This window comes from Colobus angolensis, unplaced genomic scaffold (assembly GCF_000951035.1).
Source record: "Colobus angolensis palliatus isolate OR3802 unplaced genomic scaffold, Cang.pa_1.0 Scaffold83, whole genome shotgun sequence".
Taxonomy (NCBI): Eukaryota; Metazoa; Chordata; class Mammalia; order Primates; family Cercopithecidae; genus Colobus; species Colobus angolensis.
The window spans coordinates 2,916,203-2,926,778 of record NW_012122154.1 but is presented as its reverse complement, the minus strand read 5'-3'; the positions used below and the strand labels follow the sequence as shown (position 1 = coordinate 2,926,778).

General features: G+C 50.2%; 1 protein-coding gene across 2 annotated transcripts in view; it reads right to left on the bottom strand.

Moving 5' to 3' along the window:
• TNS4 (tensin 4) overlaps positions 1–6,578 on the bottom strand; it is a 25,014-nt gene extending 18,436 nt beyond the window's left edge. The window contains exons 1-3 of one of the 2 annotated variants that reach the window (XM_011929835.1): positions 6,432–6,517; positions 4,155–4,354; positions 1,379–1,912 (exon numbers count right to left, since the gene is read on the bottom strand). In XM_011929835.1, coding sequence (XP_011785225.1) covers positions 1,379–1,817 — 439 coding nt within the window. In that variant the 5' untranslated portion in view covers positions 1,818–1,912; positions 4,155–4,354; positions 6,432–6,517. Of the gene's footprint in view, positions 1–1,378; positions 1,913–4,154; positions 4,355–6,431 lie in introns of both variants that reach the window. The other variant, XM_011929834.1, reaches the window with a different exon arrangement.
• Positions 6,579–10,576: the final 3,998 nt, after the last annotated feature.

The window sequence follows — 10,576 nt, the reverse complement described above, 5'->3', positions numbered from 1 at the left end:
CTGGGCCTGGTGGCAGGTGCCTGTAATCCCAGCTACTGGGGAGGCTGAGGCAGGAGAATTGCTTGAACCCAGGAGGCGGAGGTTGGAGTGAGCTGAGATCGTGCTGTTGCACTCCAGCCTGGGTGACAGCGAGACTCTACTGAAAAAAAAAAAAAATCAGCTCAGGGAGTGGATTGAGAGGATTGAAGATTCCACATAAAGTGCTCAACATAGTGCCTGATATATAATATGTGTCCAGTAAGTGGAATATCTTATGGCTCCTATCTCTAATCCTAATCATGCACCCCCTCATCCTTGCTGGTAGCTTAAAGCCTTGGAGGCCTCAGTCTTCCAACCTGTCTAATGCGCCTGCTCCTTGACCCTCATCAAGAGCTTACTTGAAACTCTTTGTTCAGGAAACTGAAGCCAGATGTAGGAATTTCCATGTTCCTTTGGACTCGGTGGTGCCCTGGAATTGGCTTGTATCGGCTGGTTAAGAGCTGATTGTTAAATTTTCAGGATTTTATCCAGCTGGTTACTAAGCCCCAGCCATTGAGTAATTACATTATGTACACTTACAATGAAATAAGTTCCATTAAAAACAAAGGTAATAAATACTCAAAATTCGTCACATCCCAATTATTTTACAATGTCTCCCCACCCTCCTTATTATTGTCTGTGCTCTCAGGGTTATTGACCATCTGTTGTGTCGGTGTGGTGGCAAGGCTGTGTAACAGCCTGCTACTCCACGTGTCTCCAGCTCCTCATTCAGTGACATCATGTTGGTAGCTTGAAATTGGCCAGAGTGGGAGAATTTACACTGTGGAAATGGGCAGAAGCTTCAAATGAGCTCCCTCTGCCCCTGCTCCCCAACCAGGGAGCCAGGGAAACATTCACCAGCATACCACTGCTTGAACACTACTGGGTCCTTATCCTACCATTTCCAGTGTGGGCCTCTCCGGAAAGATACCCCCCTAAACAAGGACAGAGGTCCAGATAGCAATCCTACCAACATTTCGCGGGGGGGGCCCAGGTGAGGCTCTGAAGTGAGACACCCTAGGACAGTGGGGGTCAGGGATCCACATTTACTGAGCTCTTCCTTATGGGCACGGTACTGCACAAAACACTTTCTATAGAAGCTTATTTGAGTCCTCATAAAATCATAGAAAATTGGTATCTATCACTTTCCAAACTCAGGAAGCAAATAGAATTGGCTAGTGAGGGAAACTTGTATTTATCCCTTTTGTGTAGCATAGAAAACAGAGGGGTTAGTAACTTGGTTAGGTTTGCACAGCATCTCCCATCAGGACAGGGTCCCCTTCTCTACATAGGAAAGTCCTTCTTCCTCATAAGGTCTGGCGCCAAACCCTGCTCCTAGTACTGTGCCCCAAATCCTTACCCAAGGCTTCAGGTTCCTCCTTCTTTCTCACTGATATGGTGCTCTGGGCCGGCTCAGCCCGGGGGCCCCCAGTCCCTTGGGGAAGCAGCTGGAAGGTGGGGTCCAGTTCCAGGATCATCTGATTGAGGCTCTCCAGTGAGAAGTCAATGTACGAGTCAAGGTCTTCCGGGGTTCCCAAGGCCTGCTCGCCAGGGGACGGCAGGAAGCAGGTGGCTTTGGCCTCCGCCTGTGGGGCTTGCTGGAGTCGGTCAGGGAGCCCCATGCAGGGCACGGGGGCCATCAGGGCCTGGGGTCCCCAGCCTTCCGTGGTGTAGTAAGAACACTGGGGCGGCAGGCTGGGGCTGGGTGCTGGGTGCAGGGTCCTCCTGGGCTCATCACAAGGTGCCAAGCTGACAGCATGGCCTCCTGCCAGCAGTGGGCTGGACATCACCTGGGACATGGTGGGGATGGTGACCTCTGCAGTTTACCTCTGGTTTCCAACCAGCCTCACTGACATCCCAGAGATCTCACTTGCCAACCAGAAGCTCCCAGGACCTGAAAGAGTCCAAGAGTGGGAATGGAGTAACTTCTGTAGGTGAAGCCCCTGCCTCCCCACCCTCCATACAAGGGCTAATTTATTCATTCATTTAAAAGCATGGATGCTGGAGCCAGACTACCTGGGTTTGCAGCCTGGCTCCACCACCTACTAGCTGTATAACCTTGGGCAAGTTAATTGACTTCTCTGTGCCTCAGTTCCCTTGTCTATAAAACAAGTTAATATTTGTAATGTGCTTAGAACAGTGCCTGGCACAAAACAAGCCCATTATGTAAGTGATCATTAAATAAAGTAGCTGTTTACTGAATATCTACTACATCCCAGGTGTGTTTATTAAGTAAATACTACCTAATGTTTACTGAGTAATTATCCACATAAGCTCTGGTATTTTTACATAAAGCCTTTAAAAATCCTCATAACAACTGTATAAGGTAGGTACTATTATCCCATTTTACGGGGGAGAGAACTGAGGCACAGAGAGGAAGGTAACTTGCCTAAGGGTCACACTGCTAACAAGTGTCAGAGAAGGACTGGGCCCCCGGCTGCCTGATGTCCGAGTGCCTGCACTTAGGCCAGTTGGTGAAACAGACAAGTAAGCGAGCGAACAACTGTAAGCAGTGTCACGAGGAGGAGAGGAGGGACAGTGGACTTTCCTAGTTTAGTGGGGAGGTTAGGGAGGCCTTCCTGGAGGAAGGGACATGCAAAGGGAGATAAGCAGGAAAAGCAAGAGGTAGCTGTGCAAGATGGGTAGGGATGAGGAGGTAGAGAGGAAGGTTTAAAGTAGAGGGGATGGGCTGGGCGTGATGGCTCACACCTGTAATCCCAGCACTTTGGGAGTCTGAGGTGGGCTGATCCCTTGAGGTCAGGAGTTCGAGACCAGTCTGGCGAACATGGTGAAACCCCATCTCTACTAAAAATATAAAAATTAGCTGGCATGATGGCACGTGCCTGTAATTCCAGCTACTCAGGAGGCTGGGGCAGGAGGATTGCTTGAAGCTGGGAGGCAGAGGTTGCAGTGAGCCGAGATAGAGCCAATGCACTGCAGCCTGGGCGACAGAGCGAGACTCTGTCTCTAAATAAACAAATAACAAATAACTACATAAATAAAAAAAAAAATAAATAAATAAAGTAGAGGGGACCATTTGTGCAAAAGTCTGGCCAGCAGGGAAACTCACAAGACACTATTGAGCACCTGAGTAACAGGGCACCTGGGGTGGGTAGAGGAGATGGGGCGGGGGAGGCAGGCTGGCCAGATCCCACAGGGCCTTGCAGGCTGGGCTCAGGACTGCCAGCTCAACCCTGAGGGGCAATGGGAAGCCTCTGAAAAGTTTTGAGCTGGGGAGTGACATCATCAGATGATATTCATTTCCTTGGGGCTCATTTGGGAAAGAGATGTCCCAACCTCCTCATTTGCCTGACTGTGAAAAGTCTTTTCCATCGTCTAACCTTAATGCCACATGCTAGTTTCTTGTAGGTGGGGCTTGGTAAGGAGGTAAGAGGTTCTGGGACTGAGGCTGCCAAGAAAACTGTACAGAGCTGCAATGTGCTGGTTGCACTCCCATTGTGTGCTCTGAGCTTTGCTTCCTGTCCCCAGCCCCCACCAACACCCCCTGACTCTCTTTCTTGTCATTGCCAAGACGCCTCCTTTACTTCCTGCTTTGGAGTCAGACCTTAGCACTGGAAAAGGTATCTGAGACTAGCCTGGGAGAAGAGAAAATGGACTCAGGGATCCGAAGATTTAGATTTGACTTCTAGCTCAAATAGCTCCTTATGGTATGACTCTGACCCTGAGTTTCCTCATCTGTGAGATGGTAGTGAGAATTCCTGCCCTGCACCCTCCCAGAGAGTTATGGCACCAGTGAGGTGCTCCTTGTGAAGGTAGTTAGGCAATTCTAAATAGTACTTAGAAAGAAGGACTTAACGGTGTATAACAGCCTCATTAACAGTAGCTTCCATTTATTGAGGGCTGACCATGTGCCAGGTAGTTTACAGACGAGTTACATCCGGGAACTCAATCCTCTCACAGCTCTAGGAAGTACTGCACCCTATTGTCAGTCCTCTTGATTTTTTTTTCTTGAGACAGGGTCTCGCTCTGTTGCCCAGGCTAGAGTACAGTGGCACAGTCATGGCTCACTGCAGCCTTGATCTCCTGCGGCTCAAGCGATTCTACCCTCCCGAGTGGCCGGGACTACAGGCTTGTGCCCTACACCCCGCAATTTTTTTGTAGAAAGAGGGTCTCACTTTGTTGCCCAGGCTGGTCTTGAACTCCTGGGCTCAAGTGCTCCTCTTTCCTCGGCCTCCCAAAGTGCTAAGATTACAGGTGTGAGCTGCTGTGCCTGGCCTTATTTATTTATTTTGAGTTATCAGCCCATTTTACAGATGAAGATAGTGAGACTCAGAGAGGTCAAGAAACACGCTTCACATCCAAAAAAATGGTGGAGCTGAGATTCAAACCCAGGTGTGGGATTTTGGAATCTTAATTCCTTATGCCACATGGAATTCAAGTGCAGAGGGACACCTGGGATCTAGAGAGGGGGCGTGATTGGCTGAAGGTCGCACAGGTTTCATGAGAAAAACCAGGCCCCCTGCCCCTCTCCCGCCTCCCCATACCCCCGCGGCTCTGGTAGGTCTGATGCCAGACTTTTCCTTGGCCAGGTCCTGCAGGGGGCGGGGCATCCCGGGCACGGGAAGCTTTCTATAAATGGAAGTGGAAGGGAGCCGGCCTCTGCGCTCCCGCCCTCCCGGGACAGCTGAGGACACAGAGCCGGAACCGAGGCTTTTTCCACACAGGCTCCAAGTGGATTGGGTTTGTTGGGACAGGAGTTTTCTGGCTGTGTCCTGCAGAGGAGGCTGGGGCTGCTGACTTTGCAGAGCTCAAGGAGGGCTGAGTGTCCCCTTGCGACCAGGATCCAGGATGCTTGCTTACTAATTTGGACACAGCTTTTGTGCCACCCTGGGCAAGCGTCCTTTCCTCTCTGGGCAGACCTCAGTTGTCCCATCTGAATGATGGGGATATGATCATAACAGACACCAAACACCTTGCATTTTCTCAGCAGTTCTCTGACGAGGGTGCTGTTGCTGCAGGGCTGGAGAGGTTGAGGAATTTGCCCAAGGTCATACAACCCGAACTGTGAATTGGGGTTTAAACCCAGGTGATCTTCCTCCAGGGTCCCACACTTTTAGCCTCTGCTGCTGCTTCACGTATTTAAGAACCCTGTCCAACACTGTCCCTTCTGGGATTCTGGAACCGAGAGGGACGGACCTGGAGCTGAGCAAAGGGCAGGTAGCCCCTAAGCTCCTCTTCAGCCTCCCCTCACTTTTAAGGCTCCACGTTGCCCTTGGATGTCTCAGGGCACCTGTGCCTTTCACGGCCCCACACATTCCTCTAACTTGCTCTTTCTTGGTGGAAGTGGTGAGGAGAGTCCCTGGGCCCGGGGCTCTGTGTGGTTGGGATGCATGGGGCAGGGGCAAGGAGGGCTCCAGCCACCTCTGCCCTGTTTGTGGGTGCCCCTCTCCGGCTCCCACTTCTGATTCTGACTCAGATCTCTTTCTTTGTTCCCAAGGACTCTGGGGAGTCCTGGCACCTTGGCAAATCCCCTCTTCCGTGTCATTGCCAACCTCTTCTCCTGACTTACTCTCTCCCTACGAGCCCGGGTCAGTAAAGGGAGAGGGTGGGGCAAGGGTAAAGCCTGAGTCGCCCCCAAAGCACTTTGCCTGATTAGCCCAATCTCCACTGCACCCCGTATTTTTGAAAACTGGCTCCCGATCTTCCCATCCCTCCCACCCAGACCCGGTGACGCAGGACGTGGACCACAGGCAGAGACTACAGGACCAGTGAAGGCCAGCCGCCCCACCTCCCATTCCTGCCTACCTCTGAAGGGCCCAGAGGGCTCCCAGAGTGCTGGGAGGCAGGAGGCCTGGATGCTGTGTCCAGTCCTTTTCCATGACCTCAGGCAAGCCTCTTCTCCCTGGCCCTCAGCTCTCTCATCTATTCACCGAGGGACACAGTTTTAGTTCCCTTAAAGTGCTGAACTCTGCGGTCTGTGATCCTGAAACCATCTCAGTCTCATCCACATCCTCCACCCCATTTCTCCCAACCTTCACTCTGAGCTCGAGAAGTGGAGAAGCTGAGGACAAAAGGTTAAATGAGGCTGGGCTCACGTCTGTAATTCCAGCACTTTGGGAGGCTAAGGTGGGAGTATCACCTGAGGTCAGGAGTTCGAGACCAGCCTGGCCAACATGGTGAAACCCCATCTCTACTAAACATAAGAAAATTAGCCGGGCATGGTGGTACACACTTGTAATCCTAGCTACTTGGGAGGCTGGGGCAGGAGAATTGCTTGAACCCTGGAGGCAGACGTTGGCAGTGAGCCGAGATGGTGCCACTGCACTCCTGCCTGGGCGACAGAGCAAGACTCTGTCTCAAAAAAAAGAAAAAAAAAAATTAAGTGGTTAAATGAGTCAGGGCTGGCAAAGGTGCTCAGTGTTCCTCTCTTCTTAACGAATAAAGGCACCTACCTGGTGTCCACGGTGGGCAGACTGTTGCGTTCACTACTGGCTCCTGGGACCAAGACGACTCAGAGTCCAGGTGAAGAGTCACGAGAGGCGCCAGTTCACCTCCAGACCTGCCTTAAGAGCAGCTTGCCCGCCCTCTCTCCTCCCCTCTGGGCGGGCCCTGCACGTGGCCCTGACAGCAGTAGGCCCCACCCCTGCTGGGTCCAATGAGCTCAGGTAGGGCTGGCACAGGCAGCAGGAAGGGAAGCACTGGGTGGTGGGTTTTGGGGCCGAGTGTGTGTGAGGGGCTCCCAAGTTCCTGCTTGGCCTTCTTGTGGCACCACATGGCCAGGGAGTCCTTGCTTGGACAGGGCATTGCTAGGATCAAGGTGTGCAGTGGGCATTCCTCGGGTGCTGGCTGGGGCAGAGGACATGGGTTGGCAGAACTGGCAGAGAGTGAGGGCCTTGACAAAGCAGGATGCCAGTGGGCAGGAGACCCTCTGCAGCCCCCCTTTGTGCTGGGTCATGCTGAAACAGGCACAGGGTAGGGGTCCACTGGAGGTAAGGCTAGGCACGAGCTTGTCTTTTCTTCTTTCTCTCCTTTTACAGTAATGACTCTAGCCTGGGATGGGGCCTCTAACTCAAGGAAAGGAGGCTGAAGTGTCTGGAGGGCTTCAAGAAGGGGCTTATAGCTGTTCCTTCACTCACGGGCTCTCTCCGTCCCTCGTCTGGTCTGTGCCTCAGGGTGGAAGTTCTCTGAGGGGAGGACATTGGAGGGTGATATCAGGAAGCCCGGAAGTCTGGTTTGGTAGCTCCTTCTCCATGGTTCCAACTCTCTCCCTGTTCTAGAGGGGCCAGGGGTCCTAGAATGTTGTAAGGGGGTGTTCAGCCATGGTGGGGGAGGGCACTGATGGCAGAGCCTGGACTGGGGGCGCTGGTCTGAAGTGAGGGAGCTGGCGAAGTCTGCAGCCCAGGGACTCATGGTGACCCCAGTAGGCTAATCTCAGGGGTGGTTTGCCCCATGCCCCCATTATGCCCAGTGGAAGGGCTTCTGGCCTTACAGTTTTTGATGCCCTGGGGTTTCACTGAGGCATGGTGAGCTAGCGCATGGGAGGCTGGTGAGCAAAGCTATGCAAAGTTATATAAGGTGCCCCTTCCTGATGGTGACATAAAAGGTGTCCCTAGGTGTCCAGGCAGCCTTGTTGGCACATGGCTTGGTGAGCAATTATGTCTTTGGATGAAAAATGTGATGCTCCTGCCCTGGAGTGGATGTCACTGCACACGGCAGCTTCCCCCATGAGGCTGCGGCTCAGCATTGTAGGAGAGTGGGCAGGGCAACTGGTGAGTTTCTGGAGTGGAAGGGGCAGGTTACAATAGGGCGAAGTGTTGGGCTAAGACTGTGGCAACTCTGGGGTAACCCTGGCCATCTCCCCTGGGGCTGGCGTGGATAGCCTCTGCAGTGGTTCTTCAGGGCGAGGGGACCCTCCAGCCATTCAAACCCATACCTTGGGATTATGGTCTTTCTTGGCAGATTGGCTCTTTTGTCTCATACCCAACTGCTTCCTTTAGCTTGGTGGTCCCAGAACACTGCCTCATAGACCCTGCCCAACACCACGCCACTGCCCTTCACCATGATCATCAAGGGATGGATGGAATGGCATTTCTTTATACCTCTGTAGAGATGACATTTTTTCTTTAGCCTATGGATGTGATAGATTACATTACTTGACTTTTGAATGTTGAACTCTCCTTGCATATCTGGGATGAACCCCCAGTCATGGTATATAATTCTTTTTTTTTTGAAATGGGGTCTTGCTATGTTACCCAGGCTGGTCTCAACCTCCTGGACTCAAGTGATCTTCCCACTTCGTACTTTGGAGTAGCTGGGGTTACAGACATGTACCACTATGTGTGGGTCTGTATAATTCTTCTAATACATTGTTGGGTTCAATTTGCTAACATTTTGTTGAGGATTTTTGCATCTATGTTCATGAGTGATATTGGTGTATAGTTTTCTTTTGTAATAGCTCTGGTTTCAGCAATGCTGGCCTCATAAAATGAGTTGGGAAGTGTTCCTTCTGCTTCTATCATCTGAAAGAGGTTGTAGAGAAGTGGTCCTATTTCTTCCTCAAATGTTTGGTATATTTCACCGGTAAAACTGTCTGGTCCTGGTGCTTTCTGTATTGGAAGGTTATTAATCATTAATTCAATTTCTTTGCTAGATATAGACCTATTCACAGCATTTGTTTTCCACCTCAGAATACACTATTTCCCTAGTTGACGGAATCACCTTGTCCTGCATCTACTCTTCTGAGAGAAGGGATTTCAAGTAGATTTAAAAAAAAAAAAAAAAGTCCAACCTACATTTTGTTGTATTCTGCATGTCTCTCACTAAGGGAGAGGGAAAATCAGTTGAAGAAACTAAGAAATATAATTTCTGACTGAGTTTTTGTCTTGTAGAGAACCCACATACTCATTCATTCAAAATGCATTTATTTGGCTGAGTGTGGTGGCTCACACCTGTAATCCCAGCATTTTGGGAGGCTGAGGTGGGCAGATTGCCTGAGGTCAGGAGTTCAAGACCAGCCTGGCCAACATGGTGAAATCCTGTCGCTACTAAAACCACAAAAATTAGCCGGGCATGGTGGTGGGCACATGTAATCCCAGCTGCTTGGGAGGCTGAGGCAGGAGAATCTCCTGAACCTGGGAGGTGGAGGTTGCAGTGAGCCGAGATTACACCACTGTACTCCAGCCTGGGTGTCAGAGTGAAACTCCGTCTAAAACAAACAAACAAACAAACAAAAAACAACCACTTATTGAGTGTCCCTGCATTCAGATGTTAGGATATAGAGATGAATGGGATGAGGCTCCTGCCCCCAAGGAGTACACTGTTCATGGGGGAGTATGACTCATAGACAGAAAGGCCCTCAGATCGCAGCCTGGTGCAACCAAGAGGCCTACAAAAGGCTGGAGCTGAGCCATCTTCTGTCAGCGTTAGTCGTGTGTGGATACTGAGCATCTGAAATGTGGCTGGTCTTAAACAAAGATGTGCTGTGAGTGCAAAATACAATTCAGATTTTAAAGACTCAGTATGAAAAATTATATGAAATATCTCAATAGTAATTGAATAATTTTTTTTTTTAGAAATGCAGTTACATTATGTTGCCCAGGCTGGTCTCAAACTCCCAGCTTCAAGCTATTCTCCTACCTTGGCCTCCCAAAGGGCTGGGATTACAGGCGTGAGCCAACATGCTGGCTCGGTAATTTTTTATATTGATTGTGTGTGGAAATGATGCTGTTTTATAGATACTGGGTTAAATAAAATATTATTGAAATTAATTTCCTCTGCTTCTTTTCACTTTTTGAGATATGTTTTATTAGTTTCCCGAGGCTATTGTAACAAATTACCACAAACCTGATGCCTTAAAACAACAAACATCTATTCTGTCACAGTCTGGAGCCTGAAATTGGACAGAGCCATGCTCCTTTCGGGCTCTGAAGGGGAGAATCCATTTCTTGCCTCTTCAAATTTCTGGTGGCTGTCCTGGAATTCCTGAGCTTGTGGCCTCATCACTCCAGTCTCAGTCTCCGTCTTCACATCTCCTTCTCCTCTTCTGTCTGTCTAATCTCTCTTTGCCTCCCTTTTATTTTCTTTCTTTATTTTGAGAGAGGGTCTTGCTTTGTTTCTCAGGCTGAAGTGCAGTGGTACCATCATGGCTCACTGCAGCCTCGAACTCCCAGGCTCAAGCAATCCTCTTGCTTCAGCCTCCTGAGTAGCTGGGACTATAGGCACATGCCACCACACCTAAACTTTTAATTTTTTTGTAGAGATGGAAGTCTCACTATGTTGTGCAGGTTGGTTTCAAACTCTTGGCCTCAACTGATCCTCCCACCTCAGCCTCCTGAGTTGCTGGGGTTACAGGCCTGAGCTGCCGTGCCCAGCTCGACACTGGGCATTTTTTTTAGCAGCTGCTTTCTAACATCCAGTGTTCAGCTTTGTGGGCATCAAGAGGTTGTTGCCGAAACAACTTCCTGAATCGGTTATGATGATGGTTCTTGAAGCCCACAGACCCTGAGCGGCTCCTGATTCTGTTTTTTTTTTTTTTTTCTGAGATGGAGTCTTACTTTGTTGCCCAGGCTGGAGTGCAGTGGTGCGATCTCAGCTCACA